We start from the raw sequence: 25042 nt of genomic DNA, 5'->3' as shown, positions 1-25042 counted from the left end.
CTTGCATAAGAGGTCAGGTGACCCAGCATGTTTGGTTAGAAGATGTTGACAGAAATATGACAATGGGTAACTGGTAAGTTACAGAGAAACTTTTTTTTTTTTTTCATTTTTTTTTTTCATGCTGGGTTACAGTGATTGGGGATTTGTCTGTTATTTTCAAGGGAGGAAGGAAAGGAAGACAACAATCATACCATTAAATAGGTATTCCTTTTTACCTTTTCTGCAAATGGTCAAAGTTTAAATCTAGGTTTTAAAGAGCCAGACAGAGAGAAAAAAAAAAAACAAACAGATTTTCTTGATGGTGATTACTACATATGGGGATTGTCCCACTCTATTCTGCCTTTGTGAGGCATCACATAGAATACTGCATCCAGGTCTAGGGCCCCCATCACAAGAAGGATGTTGACCTGTTAGAGCAGGTCCGGAGAAGGACCACGAAGTTGATGAGACGGCTGGAGTACCTCTGCTATGAAGGAAGTCTGAGATGTTCAGCCTGGAGAAGAGAAGGCTCCAGGGAGAACTTATTGCAGCTTTTTGGTACTTAAAGAAGGCTTATAAAAAAGATGGAGAGTGACTTCTTGCTTAATCAGACAAGGGATAATGGTTTTAAAGTAAAAGAGGAGATTTAGATTAGATATTAGGAGGAAATTCTACACTCAGAGGAAAGTGAGGCACTGGAACAGGTTGCCCAGAGAAGCTGTGGATGCCCCTGTCCCTGGAGGTGTTCAAGGCCAGGTTGCATGTGGCCCTGGGCAACCTGATGTAGTGGGTGGCATCCCTGTCCTTGGCAGGGGAGTTGGAACTAGGTGATCTTTAAGGTCTCTTCCAACATACGCCATTCTATCATTCTATGTTTCCATGATTCTTTCATTCTTTGATTGATTTTTACCTTGCTTTGTACAGCAAAATCATCTGGGATGGATGAATCATTTAATATGCCCTCCCTTGCCTCTCTCCAAGTGTCACTGTCAAGGATGGCTGCCCAGTGAATCTGCTCATCAGCTTAAGTTTAAAACCTAGTTATTCTCATAAAATCCCAAAGTTTTATCATAATATGTTGGGCTCCTCTGGACATCTGGCTACCTCTACAACAAAGGAAATGGAAAGGAAAAGGAAAAGTCTCTGGAAATGTACCAGAATAAAACTTTACAGTAATAGCAGCACCTCTTGTGGTTGTGGGGCCATAATCTGAAATAACTCCTGATCATATTGCTTGTCTCTATAATATTTTAACAGTTACCTCTGTTAAATATTCTAAAGAATGAGGTTAAGTCAAGAGCTATCAATGCAAGAAATTCAAAGGCGTTTGTACTCTTCCTGTTATAAAGTAGAATTACCATCAGTTTTATCATCATTCCTAGGAAAATTCCCATGACTATGCAGCATTTTCCAGTGAATAGATATGTAAACTTTCTTTGTTTTTCTTTCTACCCAATTATTTCTTTTATTTAGTACCACATATTTTAGAGTCAAACCCTTCCATGATATATCTATCTATATATATATACCGAAACATTTGGTAGAAATTAGCATAATATAAACATAATATAAACATTAGTAGCAATAGTAAAGTTATTGATTTAGTGATGTAAATTGACATCTCATTTTAAAATCTTGCAAACTGAGATATCTCAATGACTAAGGATACTAGTTTGTAACTTATTTTTGATCTTGCCTCAGTCTGTACTGACTCACTTGACTACTGAAATTTATATTCTGGGTTATGATTAAAAAACATTTATGACAGTTAGAAATACATAGTAAAGATTTTTAAATCTTCACCTATTGCAAATTCAGAAACGCACTGTGAGAGTTTATTCAAAATTTGAAAGTAGGTAGAACTGACTGTATCTGAAAAGTTAACTCTGCATTTAGACAAAAATGATTTGAAAAAATAATACAAATCTGTAAATTTTTGGATGAGAAGAAGGAATTTTAATATATTAAAAGACTGCTTCAGTCTAAAACTACTTTTTTAGAAAGTTTGTGTGACAAAATTAATTTCTACTTTTAAAAAAGATGTGTGCTAGTTCTTGAGGAAATCATATTACACCATATATTACTTTTAGAGGTGGACTGTTCTTCAAAGGATTTTTGCTAACTAAATTTTGTGGCTGGTCTAATGCTTTTAATGGACATTTTGCATTTTTTTTTTTTTGGTGTGTTTTATTTTGTGGGGAAGAATCAGATATTGCTTATTTAATTCAAAATGGTTCCTATTTAATTAAATTTTTTTTTTGTTTGTTTGTTTGTTTGGAGTAGGTCAAAGGCTATAGCTGTTTTTCCAACTGCTTCTTCCCTTAATTCTCAAAACATCTTTAATTCTGCAGCCCTAAGTGCATAGATTCTGCATTTGGTATAACAATCCAAATCTCATGGCAATGACATCACAAGGTGACTATTTGCATCATTTTTTTATGGATCTTTCATTGAGAATGGTAATTTTTCAGAAGTGTGAAACATCAGTTAGTTCTCTTGTTTTCTTCCTGAGTTTGTAGCACTTTCAAAGATCTGAATTTCCATGTGGTCTAAAGCAAGAGGCTTTTGATTCACTCTTAAGAAATTATATTTCTTCTGAAGGTAATCCCCGTGGGTATTCACAGAGAAGACTGATTTAAATAACCATGTTTCTGAGGTTGTTTACATCTGAAGCAGTCTAATCTGTCATAGAAGGTTGTCTGTTATTTTTCTGAAAGAAGGTAACAGAATCTAAGAAAATTGTCTGCAGTAGTGTATAGTAAATATACTACTATATAGCCATTCTTATGTTCAATTTTTCTCGGCAGATACTGAAAAGTGTTAGTTTTGTCCTGATTCTTCAAGCACTGAGTCTTCAAACTCATTTCTAATCTTGCTAAAGTCACTTCAGACCAGCATCATATTTTGTTTGATAAAGTTTATTTCCTATCATAATACTTATTTGAAATTTTTTCACCATTCTGCTTTTTTTTTTTTTTTCCCCTTTCTTTCTTTTTCCTCCTCTTCTGAGTTTAGCTAAATCTACGATGTTTTAGAAAGATTAGGGAAACTGTGTTTGTTTTCCTTTCCCTAACTAACTTTAAACAGGTTACTCAGATTTGCAATAATCTGTCACTTATCTGAAACTGCTGTAGGATTTCAAACTACCATATTTAATGTACTGTAAATGCACATTTTTTTTTTCTTTGATATATTAAGTACCTGTGTAAATCTCATTAGAGGGGTCCATAATGCAGATCCAAGATTTTAATGAACCAGTTATATAATGACAGAGGTTTACTTTGCATGCCAATGGTCTTTAAATTTAAGTAAACACTGATTGTTTTGCTGTTACACTACAAGTAGCATGAAAACTGTAATTGTGGTTTCTGGGCATTTTAAGTTTATTTAAAAATTATAATACTAAATGTATCTCAGTTTCTTCAGAAATGAATTTTGTTATAACCTGTTTTTAAAGAGGGCATTTGCTTATATTCAAACACTTAAAATATCTTGTACAACTGCTTTCCTTGATTTATTTAATAATTCTGATATTTACAAATTTCTTAGTATTGCTAATTAATTATTCTGTTGTAGACAATTTAATTTATTCTAAATTTTTTACATACAAATTTTTTTCAAGCCCTATAATCTACTTATAGTCCAGATGCCCACAGGCTTGCACTTTGCAGCAAAATCTTTTTTTTTCTATCAATATTCCAAATTTAATAGGAAATAAATGCAATAGCAATGAAGCTTGAAAAGTAATATGTTGCATGGATTCAACTAAATGATAAACTACTTCAGAACTTTTAAGTTGACCTTCAGTGGTTGTATCTTGACACTTGTTCATGCAGTTCACATGAAAAAGACTTGACAACTTTTACCAGCACATTTTAACAAAAAGGCATCTTTTTCTAAGATATGTTACGCTTCAAGTAGTCAGTCTATATGAATTAGAAGTTGTTATACCGAAAGTAACAGAAATACTCCAAATTGGTGTTAGCAGTTCATATTATTCTGGAAGTCATGCCATTTTGTCTTGTTAAGTGATGGTTCTAAACTAACTTTAAAAATATTCTGACTTAATTATGAAGATAACATTTTCTCAGATCACACATGAAAAAAAAAAGCAACAAATTACATACACTACATAATCTTTAGATGTGTTTAGCTTTGGAAAAAAATAAAAAAGTAAGAGTGTAAGGGAAGTACTAGTTAAATAAAATTATTTCAAAAACTGGTCCTTACAGTGAAATCTCTGTTTATATCTTTTCCATTGATTAAATTTTCCATGTAATCAAAAATGAAACCTGTATGAATTTATTTCCAGGCATGACTTTGATAAGGTGTCCTCTTTAGGTATGCCAGGAAGCTGAGTCCTGGATCAATTTCTGCTTGCATGTTGGATACTTTTGACTTTTCAAGTGAAGAATTACAGGGAGAGTGAATAGGAGAAAAAAAGCAGAGGGTCAGAGTACTGATGAAGGTACTTTCCATGATTAGTTCTCCTAAAATGAAGTCATTGCTCAGAACGTATATCCTTAGACCCAGGAGAGAGAAGAAGGCTATAAAAATACCATTGAGACCAGAAATTTATTATTTGGATCCAAATTCTTAAACAAACACCTTTAGTATTTATCTGCAATCTCCCCAAACATAAGAAATCTGATTCCCCTGCAGTTTGGCAGCAATAAGCAGGTGCAAGGAGTATTAAATATGGCAGGCTTTCAATCCCAGGGAGGATTTTTAATTCATTCTGTGATGGGATTTCAAATGTCTGCTCGTTTTTATGTTTAGTTCAATTGCCCAGATGTTTGTTACATCTGAGAGATTACCCTTCTCTGGCTGCATGAGCAAGGAGGCAGTTACTTTGAAACAGCAGATCTCCTGTATAAAAGGCCTCAAAGATATTACATGAGGAATTAGAAAGAAGTATTAAATATCCTCAGAAAGAAAATTAATTTCATACTGTGGATAAAATCTTGAGTGTATATCAGCTGACTTGCTGAAGCCAGACTTTCATCCTATGGCACTGGTAGCAATGCTTTTAAAATAGAAATACAAGGTTACCTCCTGTCAAGGAGTTATGAACAAACCAATGTATCTCAGTGCCTAAGGGTAGGGAAAAATCTTGTGTTTTCTCAGGAAAGTGACCATCTTCATCTGTTGGATGATTTATAGGGTGGTAGATAAATGTTACTTTTTAAAGTTCAGCAAAGTTTGGTGACACTATTGAAGTTAAAGCCTCTTCATTTTCAGTTATAGGAAATGGCTCACAATTTTCTGTTGTAGAATGTGAAACATATACTTAAAGTAAATTTTAATGACAATCATATATATGTACCAAAAATGTTATGGGTTCTTTAAATGGCCTCCAGTTGTTTATTTTGACTACTTGCCATTTTAAGCCGCCTTCTCCTCAGGATGAGCATAAGCAGTCCTGATGTTTCCTAGACCTCATGTTTCTTGTTGAAAGAAGAAGCACACTCAACGTTGACACAAGGGACAGAAACTGTTGTCCCTCTTCCAGCTTACATAGCTGAGACATGTAGAAGACTTTGAGAAGTTTCTGAACCTCTTTCAGAAAAGATGCCTGTAACAGAGAAAAGAAATTATTCTTTGATGGAAAAACAGTACTTCCTTAAAGTTCTTCAGATGCAGTGATAACCGGTTGACAGTGATAGCTTATTTTTTGGCTGGTATTTTGTACCAGTTTCACTGAGTTGGTTATAAGGTTGGTTATAAGCCAACACTATGAAATGACTGAAAAAGTCATTTTGGCTCTTTGTTATAAGCACTTGCTTATGCAAGGGCAAGACAATCTATTTTATCCAATTATTTCCAAAGGACTATATCTATCTCTTCTCCCAGCCTTAAAATGATGTAAAACATAAAGAAAGAGTCTAAAAACAAGCTTCTACTGAACACTTTCTAGTGTCTACATATTGGCACCATTTCCATTGAACTGTGCAGAGAATAAGCCTTCAATTACCTTATTTGTGAAAGCAAATGCCCTTTAAAATAAATAGAAATGAAATGGCAATTTGGTTAACTTAGGAAGTCCTAAATTTCTTGTTACTCATAAAAGCTGGTTTTCAGAGGCACTATAATGTTGCTCTTACATTGTATACTTCAAAAACATAAGATTTTTGTGCTCTTTATCAGGCTTTTTTAGAAATGTCTAGAATTTCTCTAGATTGTGGAAAAGAGTATAAAACCAAGGAAATAAGAAAAAATGTATGTGCACCTACCAAACCTGAAATGGAAGAAAATGAAACTCAGAAAGTATTGGGAGGTTATAGCAGTCTGTTGGGAATGGACACTAATGAGTGTCCTCAGAATAAAAGTCATCCCTTCTCTGAAAGCGCTGTAGAAAAAGTATGAAAGCTGCAGGACATTTGAGGGAGGCAGAGAAGAAAGTGGAGTGCAGGAAGAACTTAAATCTAGAATATTAAAGAAGAGAAATGAATGTTTGTATTTATGTGGAAAAAAGGAATGACAGTCAGGCAAAGTTCCTGGTGACTGGAAAAGGAAAACATCATTGACGTTTTTTAAAAATGGTAGAAAGGAAAACCTGAGGAACTACAGACCAGGGAGTCTGTGCCTGGAAAGATCGTGGGACAGATCCTTCTGGAAGCAACGTCAAGGCACATGCAAGACAAGTAGCTGATCTGAGACAGCCACCATGGCTTTACTGAGGGCATATTGTGCCTGTCCAAAATGATTGGCTTTCAGTGTTGGAATGACTCCATCAGATGACAAGGGATGACCGACCAATGTCATCTACCTGGAATTCTGTAAGGCCTTTGACAAAGTTCCACACATATTTGTCTTTGGAGAGGTGAACTTCGATTTGAAAGGTGAACTGTTTGGTGTATAAAGATTTGGCTGGGTGGCCACAGCCAGAGAGAGGTGGACAAAAGTTCTATGTCCAGGTGGAGGCTGGTGATGAGTGGTGTCCCTCAGGGTTGTGTCTTGGGACCAGTGCTATCTAAGGTCTTTATCAGCAACATAACAGTGGGATCAAGTGCACTCTCAGAAAGTTTGCAGATGACACTAAGTGGAGTGGTGCAGTTGATATTGCAGAAGGAAGGAATGCCATCCAAAGGGACCTGGAAAAGCTTGAGAAGGGGGCCCATGGGAACATAATGAGGTTCAACAATTCAAGGTGCAAGGTGCTGCACCTGATTTGGGGCAAACTCGGACATGAGTACAGACTGGGAGAAGAACTCATTGAGAGCAGCCTTGCAGGGAAGGACTTGGGGGTTCTGATGGACAGAGCCATGCATGAGCCAGCAGTGCGTGCTTGCAGCCCAGAAGACCAACTGCATCCTGGGCTGCATCAAAAGAGGAGTGGCCAGCAGGTCAAGGGAGGTGATTGTCCCCCTCTACTCTGCCCTTGTGAGGCCCCACTTGGAGTACTGCATTCAGGTCTAGGACCCCCAGAACAAGAAGGATGTTGACTTGTTAGAATGGGTCCACGGGAGGGCCACGAAGTTGATTAGAGGGCTGAAGCACCTCTGCTATGAAGAAAGTCTGAGAGAGCTGGGAATGTTCAGCCTACAGAAGAGAAGTCTCCGGGGTCACCTTATTGCAGCTTTTTGGTACTTAGAGGGGGTTTATAAAAAAGATGGAGAGCGACTCTTTGCTCAGTCAGATGATGACGGGAAAGAGGGAAATGGTTTAAATCTAAAAGATGGGAGATTTAGATTAGATATTAGGAGGAAATTCTTCACTCAGAGGGTAGTGAGGCAATAGGTTGCCCAGAGAAGTTGTGGATGAAGGTGTTCAAAGCCAGGTTGGATGAGGCCCTGGGCAACCTCATCTAGTGGGTGGCGTCCCTGCATAGGCAGGGACGGTTGGAATTAGGCAGGGGGGTTGGAATTAGGTGGACCTAATCTTTAACGTCCCTTCCAATCCAAGCTATTCTATGGTTCTATGATACTTGCCTTGGTAGAAATAAATGAAAATTTAATACATACATGAGGTAAAAAATGATGTTACTGATGTTTATTGTGACTCCACCATCACCCAAAGCATGATTGAAATCAGGAAGAGGGGTGATGTTTTATGATTTCAATAAATATTTACCCCCATTAAGACAGATGAGACAGATGAGAATTAAATAACTGAATTTTAACATCTTGTAAGAAATAATACAATGGAAACTTTGAATCATACCAGGTATTAAGAGGGCTTTATCAACGGAGTTGTGCATCTTCACGCTTAACTCAATAAGCATTTTTCTTTTCTATAGTAACTTCAATCTTTTCAAAATTCTTTATCTTGTGCTTTGAATCAATCCTCCCCTTTAATGAAAAACAAGTTTGCAAGTAAATCATGTTCTAAACGTTAGCTATGAAATCTAGATGAAAAAGATCACAGTATGCATTAGCAGTTATTTCAGCATGAAATTTGCCTTTGCATTTGCTTTGAAAGTAGAGACTAAAGTGCATGTTGTATGGATTCTTTTGCCATGTTTTTTGTTTTACTGGCAAAAAGAGTAAACCTATCAAAATCAAACTTCATTGCTTTTTCCATTTTTGGATTTGAATACGTATCTTCTGATACATGCATAGCTGTGTTACATTCTACTAGTCATCACTGAAAAATTTCCAAGTTTTTCATCTTGCCATGTATGAATAATTTTCTTTTGTTATAATTTGGATAAGCAACATAAGGAGCAAATGGAAGTTTTATATCTTATGGAAGTATATATTTCACATGCATGTGTGGACAGGAATAATTATTGGATCCATTATGATATTCCTTAGTAGAAGGTATATCACCTTGCAAAGCACTTTTTTTTTTTTTTTTTTTTTCCCCCGTCTAGACACTGTTCTTTTTCTGGATAAAAATATGATTTTTTTTTTTGGTCACAGAAAATCTGTATTTGAGTTTTTCGTTATACCTCACATTGAATGAACAAAGTAACATATGTGTAATTGATATTCCAACTTAGACACGACAGCAGTGACATAGGTTTGGAATTATGGAACTGCATTATAACACTGAGCCAAAGTTCACACTGTGCTTTCCATACTTGGTCTGGAGAGATGGACAGAAATTATCAGCACATGCTATATAATTTTCAAGTATCTCTCTCTCTCTAAAGTGTATCTTAGATTTATTTGAAGTAGACCTCAGCAAGAGATTTCTAGGAAAAAAAAAAAAAAAAAGATATATGTACAGACACTACTTAGCTATTTTAAATGTTTTATTCCAGTGACTGTGTTTGGGGGAATGTACTAGATTTCTATGATGAGGGTCATATGATAAGTTTAATTTTGTAAAGTGGCTTGTGCACAAACTGTATTCCAAAAGATTTCTAAGGTGCTAAATAGAAAAACTGAGCCTAAATAATAAATAATAACACATAAAGAAGAATTAAAATAGTATATGAGGGAGAGATTCAGAAAGAGATAAATAAAACAGACTACTAGCAATGAAAATAACAAATAAGTCATCATAGGTACTGACATGAAAATGAATTCTCTAAGCTAATTTGCAGAAGAAGGTAAAATTTGTTATGCATGTCAGATGAGGCAAACAAAGCCTTAATTACTCTCTAAGAGGACTTTCCATTCCCTCTGTCCTACATACCTATGATATACTGACTGTAAAATAGTAATCATACTTCATAAGAGGAATCTTTTCTTACTGTTGGAGATAAATATGAAAAAGCTAAGATTAAAAAAATAAAATTGTACATGTCCCTCTTCTGTTATCAAAAAAATGTACTTTAGAATGTTACAATACAAAGTGTATAATCTTAAGAGATTTCTAATTCACACTTCAGAATAAGGATCTCTGCACATTTCAATGCTTAACATGAAGACATGCTTGTGAATGTGCCATAATGAAGATGATTTAATGAGCTCAAATATATACATAGAGAGACAACATCTTGTTTGTATTTTGTTATGAAATGGATATCATCTTTCTCTGAAAAAGCATGCTGAGCAGCTGCCTCTCTCAATGAAATTCTCCTGTTAGTGGAAGGTACCTGCTCTGAATGCACTTAGGGAAGAGAATTTTCTGGGGCACAAAAGGCAAACCAGGAAAAATGATCTAATTTTTTAAGGGATCAAAGAGCAGAAAGCCTGGAGAAAGCAATTAGGAACTGCTATAACTGAAACTTAGAGCAAAAGTATAGAAAAACATGTCCTGCCAGGATACAGGGAGGGATTTTTTAAATAATTATTATTGATTTCTCTTTTTTCCTAAAAAAATTATTTTCTCTCAATAATAATAATAATAATAATAATAATAATAATAATAATAATAATAATTTCCATATCTTTTTACAATACTCCCACATTTTGTATGTGGAGGCTATTTCAGGCATTTGGGGATAGTCATATTAAGGATGATCTATTGTCAGATCCATCTTTCATTTTTGATCCACTTGGATGTCAACATACAAGCTGTTCATCTTAATATTGTATTTAGATATATTAAAGCTTAATAAGTTCTTTCTGGTTTTACAAATACACAGTGGAGTTGTTTTTACAAGAGATAACATAGAGATGTAACAGATGACTATTTCATCTTGATCTTTTAAGCACACAGTTTAAAAAAAAAGAATTATTGCTTTGAAAAAGCTTGCTCATAATAATAATAATAAGAAAAAGAAAAAACAAAAACATAGAATATCCCATGTTGGAAGGGACCTATAAGGATCATCAAGTCCCACTCCTGGCACTGCATAGGTCTGCCCAAAAGTTTAGACCATGTGACTAAGTGCACAGTCCAATTGCTTCTTAAATACAGACAGGCTTGGTGCAGTGACTACTTCCCTGGGGAGCCTGTTCCAGTGTGCGACCACCCCCTCAGTGAAGAACCCCTTCCTGATGTCTAGCCTAAACTTCCCCTGCCTCAGCTTAACACCGTTCCTGCGGGTCCTATCACTGGTGATAACGGAGAATAGGTCACCTGCCTCTCCACTCCCTCTCGCGAGGAAGTTGTAGACCGCGATGAGGTCCCCCCTTAGCCTCCTCTTCTCCAGGCTGAACAGGCCAAGTGACCTCAGCCACTCCTCATATGTCTTCCCCTCTAGGCCCTTCACCATCGTCGTCGCCCTCCTCTGGACACTCTCCAACAGTTTAATGTCCTTTTTGTACTGTGGTGCCCAGAACTGCACAGAGTACTCGAGGTGAGGCTGCACCGGTGCAGAGTAGAGCGGGACAACCACTTCCCTCGACTGACTAGCAATGCCGTGCTTGATGTATCCCAGGATACGGCTGGCCCTCCTGGCTGCCAGGGCACACTGCTGGCTCATATTCAACTTGCTGTCAACCACAACCCCCAGATCCCTCTCTGCGGGGCTGCTCTCCAGCGTCTCGTCGCCCAGTCTGTTCTTATAGCCAGGGTCGCCCTATCCCAGGTGCAGGACCCGGTACTTGCTTTTGTTAAACTTCATGTGGTTGGTGATCTCCCAGCTCTCCAATCTGTCCAGATCTCTCTGCAAGGCCTTTCCACCCTCATCCAAGTCCACAACTCCTCCAAGTTTGGTGTCGTCGGCAAATTTGCTCAAAACACCTTCTAGTCCTACATCCAAATCATTTATAAAAACATTGAAGAGGACTGGCCCTAAAATGGAGCCTTGAGGGACCCCACTAGTGACCATCCTCCAGCCAGATGTGGCCCCATTTACCACAACCCTTAGAGCCCTGCCCATCAGCCAATTACCGATTGTATGATGTTTTTGTTAAGTTGTATGCTGGCCATTTTGTCCAGTAGGATCCTATGGGAAACCATGTCAAAAGCTTTGCTGAAACCCAAAAAGATCACATCAGCTGGTTTCCCTTGATCAACTGGATGGGTGATCTTATCATAAAAAGAAATCAAATTTGTTAGGAAGGACCTACCCCTCATGAACACATGTTGGCTGGGACCAATGACTGCCTTGTCCCCCAGGTGCGCTTCAATAACTTCAAGGATCATCCTCTCCATAATTTTACCAGGCACTGACGTGAGACTGACAGGCCTGTAATTGCTAGGGTCTTCTTTCTTACCCTTCTTGAAAATTGGCACAACATTTGCCAGCTTCCAGTCCAATGGGACCTCTCCAGATTCCCAAGATCGTTGAAAAATAATTGAGAGAGGTCCCGCGATGACGTCAGCCAGCTCTTTAAGCACCCTGGGGTGAATCCCATCCGGACCCATGGACTTGTATGGATCCAGGTGGAGCAGCAAATCCTGCACACGTTCAGGGTCGGTTGGGAGTCTGTCATTCCCACCATCATGGTCCTCCAGCTCAGGGCACCCTGGGTCCCGAAGCCCATCATCAGTGTTGAAGTCAGAGGCGAAGAAGGTGTTAAACGTCTCTGCTTTGCCTGTGTCATTGTCTGTGAGGAGACCCTCCCCATCTAGTAGCAGACCTATGTTTTCTTTGGTTCTCCTTTTTCTGTTCACATATCTAAAAAAAACTTTTTTATTGTCTCCCACAGACATGGCGAGCTTCAACTCTAGTTGGGCTTTGGCCACACAAATTTTCTCCCTACAAACATAAACAGCATCCTTGTATTCCTTCCTCGTCACCTGACCCTCCTTCCAGCAGCCGTACACTTTCTTTTTCGCCTAAGCTCCAGTAGAAGATCCTCTGGTCAGCCAGTCCGGCCTTCTGCCCCGCTTGCCTCACCTCCGATATTTTGGAATCACCTGATCATGTGCTTTTAGGAGGCAGTGCTTAAAGACTGACCAGCACTGATGGACACCAATGCCTTCAAAAGCAGTTTCCCAGGGGACCTTGCTGACTAGTTCCCTGAGCAGCCTGAAGTCTGGTTTGCCCATATCCAGGGCTGAAGTTTTGGTGACAGTTTTCCTTCTGTCACCATAAATTCTAAACTCAACCACTTCATGGTCACTATGACCGAGACGGCTGCCAATTGCCACGTCTCCCACAAGACCCTCTCTGTTCTCCAGCAACAGATCTAGGAGGGCACGTTTCCTAGTTGGCTCTCTAGCACCTGCACCAAGAAGTTATCATCTAGGTGCTTTATGAACCTCCTGGACTTGCTCGTGTCAGCCGTGTGGTGATCCCAGTTGACGTCTGGCAAGTTGAAATCCCCCAATAGGACAAGGGGAGTTGATCTTGAGGCATCTCTTAGTTCTGCAAAGAATAATTCATCGGCGTTGTCGTCCTGGCCAGGTGGTCTGTAATAGGCTCCCACAATGACATCCCCTTTATTTGTTCATCCCTTAATCCTTATCCAGAGGCTCTCAACTTCGCCATCGCCAAGTTGAAGTTCCACACAGTCCAGCCCATGCTTCACATTCATTGCCACCCCGCCACCTCGCCTACTCTGCCTGTCCCTCTTGAAGAGCCTGTAACCATCTATTGCAACACACCAGCCACAGAATTCATAAATAGCCTTTCAGCCTCTTCCAGTCCCAAAATCTGGGGAGGAGCAGCAAAAGGTTTATGGATATAATCCGTAGCAGAACTGCATGAAAAGAATAGGACTCATTAACTGCTATGGAGTTTCTCTTCCTTTTTACAAAAAAAATAAAAAAAAAAAAGGAATTGATGCAAATAGTTTTTCTCATAGATGAGCAAATATAGTCTTTTACGTCTGTATATATTTATTTGCAAAGATGCTACCATATGTCTTTATATAAACAGTGTGGAAAACACATTTGTTGGGGTGGTTTTCAATTAAGTGGCCAGGATTTATATTAAATCATGGGCTCTACCTTTCTTAAGTCAGAGCTTGGTGTGAAGTATTTTGATAAATGTGAAATTGTGAATTGAAATGACATTTTATTGAAGATTGATATTAAAACAAAACCAAACCAAACCCATTTTGCTAACTTCTGTTTCCTTGCTTGTTTGTTTTAGGATTTATTTATACCTGTGGTGGAACTTTAAAAGGACTGAATGGCACTATAGAAAGCCCTGGCTTCCCATATGGATATCCAAATGGTGCAAATTGTACGTGGGTTATAATAGCAGAAGAAAGAAACAGAATACAGATTGTCTTTCAGTCTTTTGCTCTTGAAGAAGAATATGATTATTTGTCATTATATGATGGGCATCCTCATCCTGCAAATTTTAGGACAAGGTAAATAATAAACATTATTGAAATGTAACTTGTATTCATATGTTAAAAAATATCTGAGAAAATAGTTAAAACTAATGCCTTTATATTATTAATTATTTGTTATTTAGATTTTAAGGTGCAACTTTTCTTTAATCAATGACAAATGACTTTAAAGGTATATGTTGTGTTTTAATTACATTTAAAATAAGTGTTAAAAACATTAGCCCTCATAAAATCTCTTGTCTCAGTAATGCAATGAAATAAAAAACATACATGTATGAATGAACATAAAATGAGGATGAAACAGTGCATCTCAGGGTGCATGACCACCCTGAGTTGTAGAACTTTTGTATTTTTTGCAATAGAAGGCTTTCAAGAGGGATTTGAAAAACACAACGTCTTTTAAAGCAGAAAGATATATTTTTTTGTTATTGTTTATAAGAAACTTCTAACACGAGGGGATCACAACAGTGAAAAAAATATTTGAAAAATCAAGAGCTTGATGGGTCATAGACTAACAGTCCAGCACCTGTACACTACAAAGATAATGTAATAAATTACTAGAGGAGAATTAGAACTGTAAAATTCTTTGACGCATATCTGTGCAGGTTGCAAATTCCGTTTGTCAAATGAATAACACCCAGCAGATATGGGGAAATATATTTGTAATGAAGTTTGTTTTCTTTGTATTTCTATATTTCCCTTTGTACTTCCTGCTTCATGTGTTTGTGTGCAATTCTAATACCAGCTGCAGGAAAGAGGGTACCCATAACTTTGAGAGTTGTCTTCCACAAGAAGAAGACACGAGCACATGTGGTTTTCCTCCTTTATGCCCACTCCTCAAAAAATGAAGTTTGCAGGGAGATTTGATCACGTGCAAGAGTCCAAAAAGTAAGACCCTCATTGTCAGTCAGGACTTCATCTGGTGAATATACTGTAAACTGTAATCCCAGGGAACACGTGAACAACATTCTGTACAAGTGCAATAGAATAAAACAGTCATTAATATTAGGAATTACAGTTCTTACAGAGTTATAGAATTAATGAGCATTAGAGAAAACAGATGAAGAAAGCTAGAAGGGTGTGAGGAAGAGGAAAGTAACACCTTGCAAAGGCAGAAAATCTTTGTATAACTTGTTCAAACCACAAAGAATGTATTTGTGTGGCTGCATATGTTCACTTCTATGTACACCTATCTGTACAAAAATACATATATATATATATAAATATCTATCTACATATATTTATATATGTATTCAGGATTCCTTTTACATTAAACTTAGCCTTCAAATCTGAAGTTTTAGGATGCTTTTTATTTTTTTATTTTTTTTAAATTTTATTTTTGATATATTGCAAGCAAAGTCAAGGAAGTCTCAATGCTCAAAAGTTTTGGTATTGTGCACTTAGAATGCCACTACATTATGGCAAAGAAATAGATAAGAATTCTGTAGAAGTCGAATAAATCAGCACTTAAAAAGGAAAATGCAATTAAGTTTCCGTACAAGTCTTGAAATAGATTCTTTCATGAGACTTGCGAGATCTTGTCTGTGTGTGGGTGCAGGGAAAAAAAATAGTATACATTTGTGTGAGACTGGAGTATTGGGTTTTAATTTAAGAAAGTAATAGTGAATTATGCAAGCTCTACTAAATCTTTCATGGTGATGTTTATTTTCTCAGATTACTGTAGGAAGGAGTAAGGTAATGTTTCATGAACTTTTCTTTTTGCAAAAGGTTTTTACTTAAGTAGAGTTTCAATGATATACAGATTCTTGTGGAAACTTTCTAGCATGACAGTCGATCTATTGACATTTATAAAAATGTAATCAACTCACCATCACCTTAAAGACTAAAATATTCTCAGGGGATTATACACATCCATCTGCAAAGTACATAACAGGACAGCTAAAAAATGGTCTCAGACATTGGTTTCTACTAGAATTTGTTCACTGAAAATGGTTTCTGTATGACATAAAGAAGTTTCCCAGCTGGGCGGTTTGTGAAGCTCATGACCTCTGACTCCATCTTCATCCAGCTTTGTATATCCTTTAATTTTTCTCCTCAGAATTGAATCTTGTTGAATTTTGCAGTTATTGACTGTCTTCAGAAATTGCTTAACAGTGTTATGTAGTTTAGATGGCACTTAATGGCAGCTAAACCATCCACAAATGGAAGAGAAGCATATAAGATATGGCCATTAAAGAAAGTGTACAGTCAATATTATATTTTCATGTATTATTTTATTGTATATGCTTGATCAAGCATATTTAATGTGCTAGATATTTGCCTCAAACTATAAATACAGAAAATCTAGAATAAAGCTGTGAAGACAAATATATATATATCGTTCTATAAATCATATTTCTGTAGCACCCACAAAAAAGTCGGTTAGCAGAAAAAATAGTATTACTTCTTGTATTTGAAATAAACTTTCAGCAAATTTCATTCCTGTTAGTCTACTTGTAGCATGTCACTGTCTATTTTTATTCTTGTCTTCCCTGTGCATCTTTGTGACACTTCTGTGTACTATATCTTTCATGTTTATACATTTAGTTCAAAAAAAAAAAAAAAAAGCAGGGTTTGTTTTTATATGATTGATTTTAAATTGCCACTTTGGATACACCTTATTTTGGAAATTAGCTAATAGTTCTGACTTCTATTGAGTGAAAGTGTTGTATTTTCAGGTAGAAGTCCTGTTCCATTTTTATAAATGTTCTGCCTTTCAAAAAGTTTTTATATGTTACTAGATGCTTTCAAACAAGTTTTTTGAAGATGCATATCAATAACACTTTAAAAAAATTTCTGGGTGCTCAGCTTGAGAAATAAGCACTTATGATAAGAAATTTCACTTTTAAGTTAAATAAATGGAAAGTATGTTTTGAACTGATAAAACATCACATAAATCACCAGTTTTGAAAAAGCCAGATAGAGTCATCTAATGACACCCCTTGCATATTATGCAAACAAATTTTAGTAAAACTTGTAAATAATTCACTGTAGTAGCTAGTGCCATATATCAAGGATTACCAGAAACAGGATTGCTCTTTGAGGGATACAAGCTGGGTGACAAGGTTGACCTCACACAGGCTGTGCTCTCAGCAGGGCACAATCTTGCAAGTTCAGACCTTGGACCTGGTAACAGGGTCCAGGGAACTAGTCACAGGAGTAACAGTCCCTGACATGACAAGTGATGAACCAGGTCTAGGGTCCCTCCAACGATCTCATCTGGGAGTAAAAAATTCATACATGAGGCAGGGACAGGGACAGAGCTAGGGAGGAGCACCTGTAGAGCACCGCTGAGACATGGGGTGATCTGAAACAGAGTCTCAGGACCCTTGGGCAGGGGTGAGTGGGAATCCCAACCGAGGCTGGTCATGGCAAGGAGGGTCTGTTGGGTTCCTCCAGATTCTGATGCTATATACAAAAATCTGGGACAAAACTATTAAATAATTACCTTCACTGCAACATTTAGATATTGTATAAAGTATGGGATTAACTGTATGATTTTTTTCATTGAGTACTTTTCATGTCAGTCCTTAAATACTCATATGTAAACAGCAATTAATTTTAAAACATGCAATTAGTGGCAGTGATACGATGTATTTGTAGGTGACTGAGAGAATGGCAACCCCAATTCTGACATTTCCTAGTAACTGTTTTGCTTTACAACCTATATAATTTTTGTATGTTTAGTTTTTAAGAAATTCCTGAGCATAACATATAATGTGTTATCAGGAAACACCAGAGTATGTATGTCCTTCTTCTTCTTTTTTTTTTTTTCCTTAAAATATCATTTTTTGATCTAGTTCGTTACCCCAATTTGTAGTGTGATATTGGAGACAGTTTTAAATAATTGAACAATAATTTGCAATTATCTACCCAAACTTTGTTCACAGTTCCAAGTAAATATATTTCCCAAAATTACCGGTATGTAACCAGTTAATTGATTTAATATTTAAATATTCATAATGAAATTAACATTGCATTGAATTCAATGAAACAAATTTAGATCTATTTTAAGCAGAGAAAAAATACATACCTGCTGCAATTATATTGGAATTAATTGAATAATCCAGTATATTTGTGTCTCATTTTGATGACTAAAAGAATTTTGTATAGTTATATGTTCAGAAAGCAATCTTTCAGTGGCCAAACCTATGTATTTATATATATAAACATATATATATATAAATTAAATAATATACATAATATATTAAATTATATATAATTATATATAATTATATATATATAATTATACATATATATAAAATAATATATATAAATAAAATAAATGTTGTTTGCGCCTCTAGGAGAGCAGATTTAAGACAGGGGGAAAACCTGCTGTACAACAGCAGCTGGGAGAGCAAGAGTGAGAACCAGCCATGCAGTCACCAAGGTCAGTGCAGAAGGAGGGCAGAAGGCGCTCCAGGCACAGAGCAGCAGTTCCCCTGCAGGTGGTGGAGAGGCCCCTGGTGGAGCAGGCTGTCCCCCTGCAGCCCACGGGTCCCACACGGAGCAGATCTCCACGCTGCAGCCCGTGGAGGAGCCCCCGGTGGAGCAGGTGGATGTGGCCTGGAGGAGGCTGCGGCCCATGGAGAGCCCCCGCAGGAGCAGGCCCCGGGCTGGAGCTGCAGCCCATGGAGAGGAGCCCACACAAGAGCAGGTGATCTGGGGGCAGCTGCTGGCCAGGGGGTTATAATGTTGGAGCAGGTTGCTCCTGACGGATGGGCCCTGTGGTACGGACCCACCTTGGAGCAGTTGTTGAAGAGCTGCTGCCTGTGGGCAGCCCCCGCAGGCTCAGTTTGGGAAGGACGGCATCCCGTGGGAGGGACCCCAGGGACCCCACGTGGAGCAGGGGCAGAGAGCGACCGTGAAAGAACGGCAGAGATGAAGTGCTATAGACTGACTGCAGGCCCTGTTCCCCATTCCTCTGCACCACTCAGGGGAAGGAGGTGGTAGAGTGTGGATGGGGGACTGGGGGGGGGGGGGGGGGGCAGGGGGGGGGAGGTGTTTCTAATTTGTTTTCTTTGTTTCTCACTGCTCTAGTTTGTAAGTAGTAGGTTGAGTGATCTCCCTGTCCTTATCTCAACCCTTGAGCCCTTTCTATTGTATTTTCTTCCCCTTTCCCTTTGAGGAGGGCAAGTGAGAGAGTGGTTGTGGTGGAGCTCAGCTGCCCAGCTGGGTAAAACCACCATAATAAGGTTCTAGATTAAATCTGTCAGAGACAAAATCTCTTTGGTTATTCAGTTATTAAGCCTTTAAGACATATGTCAGATTAGAATATTTGCAATTATTCAAGTTATATTCCCAAATAATCTTGATTACTAAAATGTGCAAAGGTTCCTTTTTCACTTTTTTTCCTTTTTCTGTTTAAGCATTTGGGGCTGTTGATGTAAAACAATTGCTGTTGACAGGGAGACAGTGGACATTTACTGAACCTCAAAAAGTTTCCTTTATCATCAGAGGCAACCACAGCTCTTCGTTGTTTTTCCACTCAACCTATTTTTATTATGCTCTAAGTACAGGCACTTTTCTTCTCTTATCACTGCGCACTTTCTGTCCAAATTAGCAACCAGAGCAGAAACCATGAGTTGATTAGGATCAAATTAAGGATTCAGCACTTTGGAAACACCTTCAAACCACTGATGACTGAGTCATTGATTTTTCTTTCAGTTGAGCCACTATTCTCTAGCTTTCTCCACTGTTTGCATGGAAAGAGAAAACACCAAAGGAAGGAAAGAATTTCACTTGGGAATTTAGTGACTAATGAACAAAACCAAATAGGATGACAGTCTCCCTTTACAAAGAAAGAGAAAATAAAACAGTGTAAATTCCAGTCAAAGATCAATGAGGAGGTAAGAAAAAAAGGAAAAAAAATCAAAGACCAATGCAGACTGAGGGAGGGAATAATAGCAATTAAAAACAGGGAACAAAGGCACAGCAAACCAGCAAACAATGAGGAAAATGATGAGATAGATAAGGTAAATGAATCTAAGTAAGAAAAATTACACTATGTGAACAAAAAATAAATAAAGCAAAAGTGTAAACAGAAAATATGTATAATGTTGGAAACTGAACATACAGCAATGAATACAAGAAGGCTTGTAGATAAGATAAAAAAGATAATTGAAACAAATATAGCAGAATGTAATGGTAAATGGACATTTGGGATTTTAGCTCTGAGATATGGATTCTGAGCAGGTAAGACATTTAAATGGAGATTTCTCTTGCAATCTGAGAGGACTGCTTCATGAAGAAAATGCATTGAAGCAATAAAATGTTTAGCATTGTGATTATAAACACAAAGCTAAGAGAATAGCAGCTCACACCAAATAAGCTATATTCTTGGACATATTTTGGTATGATGTTAAATTTCTAGATACCCGTTGAAAGTGAAAGGCAAAAAAAATATATTAAAACTGATATAAAAAAGTGCTTGTTCAGAAAAGGCAAACTTGAAGAAGTTCAAACTCTTGAACTTCTACTTACATTACTACAAAGAGGCCAAAATTTTAACAAGTTAGGAAAAATGGATTAGACATTCACTTAGCTAGAAGGATGAACAAGGTTAAATGGTAAGGATCAAATAAAAATAAAAATAAAAATAAAATTTTGTAGCCATTATTTAAGATGGAGTTAATTTTATTCCTAACTGAACTTAGGAAGAGACTTTTCCATTGCTAAACTTGAAAGGGATATCTTTCTCTGAAGTAACTGGTATGGTCAGTTTGAATACTTTGAAATAGCTGATGGATATTGGACTACCTTGCTTACTTAACCTTTTGTGTAATGGAAGAAAAATCTCTTTTATAGCCTCTGAGAACTATTATCATTTTTGGAAAAGCTAATAACTGGTGTTATACAAATGAAGAATTCAAATAACAGACGATGAATGTGATCATCTTGAAAAAACACTTCTGCTAAATATTATTCATTTTGTTTTGATTTGCTAATTGTTTTATTGGACATGAAAAAGTCTAGGAAGCAAAGTTGATTATTGTTGAGACCACTTAATTTATGACATTATGCCACAGCGTACCAGCACAGGCAATCTGTGATCATTAGTTTTCCACCTGTTTCCATCTATGTAAGCAGAAAGAAGTGTAGTTCACAATAACCATCTTGTCCCAGAAAGTTATAGTCTACAGGAAGAATTCATTGTATTGTAGTGGTGTATAACTATTTGACTTGCTTACATGGCAGAACGGTAACTGTTAAACCAGTTCTTAAATTCAGCTTGTATTTTTGTAGTTGAAATTATCAGTATCTCATACCTTAAAAAGTTGATAATTGATCCAGAATGTACCTAGACCAGCTATGTAATATGCATATATGTTGTTATAAATTATTACTTCTGTCTTTGAGTGCTTAGTTCCTATATGAATAGTCTATCTCTATTTTTGAAGAAAGTCATGTTCATTCTATATTAACTGATAATGCAGCAGAAAGCCAAAAAAAAACCAAAAAACATATGAGTTGGTGTGCAAATGCATGCATTTGTGTGTGTGTATTTATATGTACACTAATTAGAACTAAGGGATGTTTGGAGAACAAGGCTTAAACTGGAGAACATTCCTCTCTCTCTCTAATATTCGTCTTCAGTAGTGAATGTGATAGTTTATTACTGAAAAATGGCTCCTATAGATTAGATTATACACTATATACATGGATTATGTTACACAGTTTGGAATGAACATTTTATCATACAAATTGTTTATGTACATATAAAATGATATTTTATTTTACTTAAATACAGTTTAATATCAACAGTATACTATTGTCCTGGTTTCAGCTGGGATAGAGTTATTTTTCTTCCTAGTAGCTGGGATAGTGTTGTGTTTCGGATTTTGGAAGAGAATAATGCCAATATAATCATAGACTCATAGAATGATTTGGGTAGGAAGAGATCTTAATTATCATCCAATTCCAACTCCCCTGCCTTGGGCAGGGACACCTCCCACTGGATCAGGTTGCTCAAGCACACTAATGTTTTAGTTGTTGCTGAACAGTGCTTGCACTAAGTCAAAGACTTTTCAGCTTCTCATGCTGCCTTGCCAGTGAGGTGGCAAGACCAGCTCAGTTGACCCAAACTGGCCAAAGGAATATTCCATACCATATCACATCATGCTGAACAATAACATTGGAGAGAGTTGGCCTGGGGGAGGGGCTGCCAGTGCTAGGGATGGGCTGGGCATTGGTTGGTGGGTGGTGAGCAATTGCATTGTGCATTACTTGCTTTATATAATTCTCCTCTATTATTGTTACTATCATTATTTTTACTGCTGTTATTTTCCCTTCCTGTTCCTATTCAACTGTCTTTACGTCAACCCATAAATTTTACCTTTTTTTCTGATACTCTCCCCTGTCCCACTGTGTGTGTGGGGGGGGGGGGGGGGGGGGGAGGAGGTAAGCAAATGGCTATGTGGTGCTTAGTTGGATCTGACCAGAGCACGTTAAAATACATTTGTTATAAACACTATATTAGTTTAAAGTTGCTGGTCTCAATGTTGATTTTTGTGTGCGTGTGTTTGTTCGTTCTCGCACTCATTTTATGTTATACCTTACTTGCTCTCTGCTCTCTGTCATGTTGATCACCCCTGGGGGCTGAATTAAGGTTACCCTTTTGCTGTATTGTGTAACACTGGCTTATGACATAATAAAATTGCAGGTCATGAAACTAATCTGATATTTGTACTCAGCATTGTCATCATCTTTGCTCTTTGGGAACCATCTTTCCAAAGCTATTAATAATTATACTCTATTCTTCTTCTTGGAGAACCAATCAATGGGGCCCACTTTCCCTAACTCCTTCACATACTCTTTCTGCTTCACCTCCTCCTTCTTCTCCAGGTTAATTACAATAGGTGTTGGGAATTTTGAATATCCTTGGGATGTTCAAACCAGCATGTTCCTATTGCTACGTCTACTGAATGTGCTTCAGGTTTTGTTTAAGGTTAAAAAACTCTTTAAGAATGCCAACGAGAGATCTGCCCTAAGGCTGCATAGTTATGAGTAACAGGGTGCAGGGGATAGTATGGACAGGTACCTAAGACACTCAACACCTCCAGTGTTTTGGAATTTCACCCCTGAAAAAGTGCAGAATCTTGAAAAACTGGTAAAATATTTGGGAAAAAATGCTGTCATCCTGGCAATTCCAGAGAGACAAAAATCACTGCAATGTTCTGGGGCCTGGCCCATGCTTACTGAATGCTGTTCAACATTATTCAGCACCCCCAAGGGGAAAAGGTCTCTGGATCTGACAGCATAAGAACAGGTGCTGAGGCCACTCCAACCCCTGCAACAGGCTCTACGGCTGCTCTGCGGCTACTGCAGCCCTGCGACAGGCATTGCAGCTGAACCAGAGAACCAACCCATATCAGTATCAGTCATTTCTGATCATCCTCATACACGAGAAGAAACAATGGGTGTGAAAGTCAGCTCATTTAGTAAGGGAAGAAACTCCTACAAAGAACGGGAATGAGGAAGAATTTGATAAAGAAGGCTACTCCAAAGCAGGACCATCGCAAGAACAGAAAAGAAAGAGGAAGAACTCATAAATGAGGCAGTAAGCACCTGGTTCCTATCCCTGGGTGAGCTGTGAGATATGCAAAAAGATTTCAGCCATTATCCAGGCAAGCACATTGTCACCTAGCAGTTCCAATTCTGGGATAATGGGGCCAGTAGAATGGAACTAGAGGGCAAGGAAGCCAAGCAGCTGGGATCCCTCTCCAGGTAAGGGAGTATTGACAAAGTGATAGGAAAGGGGGCACAAGCCCTCAGCCTCTAGAGGTTACTCCTGTTAGGCATGAAGGAAAGGTATTCCTTTGAGGAAGATGTTGTAAGTCACTCAAGCAAGTGAACCACCATGGAGAGAGGTATCCAGTACCTGAGGAAATGAGGCATGCTGGAGATGATTTATGATGACCTGGACAATGAACAATTATCCAAATATCCAGATAAAGTCAAGTGCACGTAACCCATGTGGTAGAAGTTCTTATGGAGCACACCATCGTCTTATGCTAAGTCATTGACAGTAATTACCTGTAAATATGGAGAGAGGCAAACAGTGGATGAATTCTGGCCAACTCCAGAAATATGAAGAAAGTCTCTCTTCCTCCCTACAGGCCTGCATCTGGCTGTGCAGAACCTGTCCTTGTAGTTCCGTCAATTCAAAGAGGATATGTCCTACTCCCCACCTCTACAGTCCAGTATCTCAGCTATTAGAAATAAGCATTCCTCTGCTCAGGAGAGAGGATATAGTGGATACAAACCACATGCTACCCTGTGATTCCACGTGTTACCATGGAGAGGAAATGAGGAAGTGGGATGGAAAATCTACCTCAACCTTAGAAGCATGGGTACGAGTTGCAAGGAAGAACAGTCACAAAAGGGTGTTCTTCCTGGAAAATTGCAGCTTCAGTTTTTAGCGGGCAGTTCCCCAGATGGAGTAAAAGGGCTGATCTTACTTCTGATTTTAATAAAGGGACTTCTGACTTGCATTTGCAAGAAGTGAGTAATGAATACTATGACCAGAACTAGAGGGGCCCTACCTCCATCCGGGTGCAGGAAAGGGATAACTGTGTTTATTGGACTGTGTGGATTCAATGTCTTGGTACATCAGACATTCAGGAGTATATGACTCTAGCGGACACTGGTGCACAGTGTATCCTAATGCCATCAATCTATAGAGGGACAAAACGCTGGAGTGACAGGAGGATCCTAACAGCTAACTGTATTGGAGGCTGAAGTGATCCTGGCTGGGAATGAATGGCAAAAGGACCCCATTGTAACTGACCTGGAGGCTCCGTGCATCCTTGGCATAGACTACCTCAAGGACTCAAAGGGTACTGGTGTACTTTTGGTATAGCTGCCTTGACAGAGGAAATTAAGCAGCTGCCTACCTTGCCCCATCTCTCAGAGGACCCTTCTGTTGTGGGATTGCTGAGCACTGAAGAACAGTAGGTGATGATCTCTACTACAGTAGTGCACCAGCAGCAATACTGTACCAAGACTCCCAGATTCTCATCCATAAGCTCATT

At 38.0% G+C, this 25042-nt stretch overlaps 1 protein-coding gene across 6 annotated transcripts in view; it reads left to right on the top strand.

Annotated features, from left to right (window-relative positions):
* Positions 1 to 25042, top strand: part of CSMD3 (CUB and Sushi multiple domains 3) — a 703323-nt gene that overhangs the window by 77911 nt on the left and 600370 nt on the right. For 5 of the 6 annotated variants that reach the window (XM_080578052.1, XM_080578051.1, XM_080578050.1 and 2 more), the window contains exon 2: positions 13805 to 14027. The exons of the other annotated variant lie outside the window; for it this stretch is intronic. In XM_080578052.1, coding sequence (XP_080434178.1) covers positions 13805 to 14027 — 223 coding nt within the window. The remainder of the gene's footprint in view (positions 1 to 13804; positions 14028 to 25042) is intronic. 6 annotated transcript variants of the gene reach the window in all.

Source organism: Anser brachyrhynchus, assembly GCF_964034855.1.
Source record: "Anser brachyrhynchus genome assembly, chromosome: 2".
In the NCBI taxonomy this organism is placed as follows: domain Eukaryota; kingdom Metazoa; phylum Chordata; class Aves; order Anseriformes; family Anatidae; genus Anser; species Anser brachyrhynchus.
The sequence above is the reverse complement of the archived record's forward strand: the minus strand, read 5'-3'. Positions and strand labels throughout refer to the sequence as shown.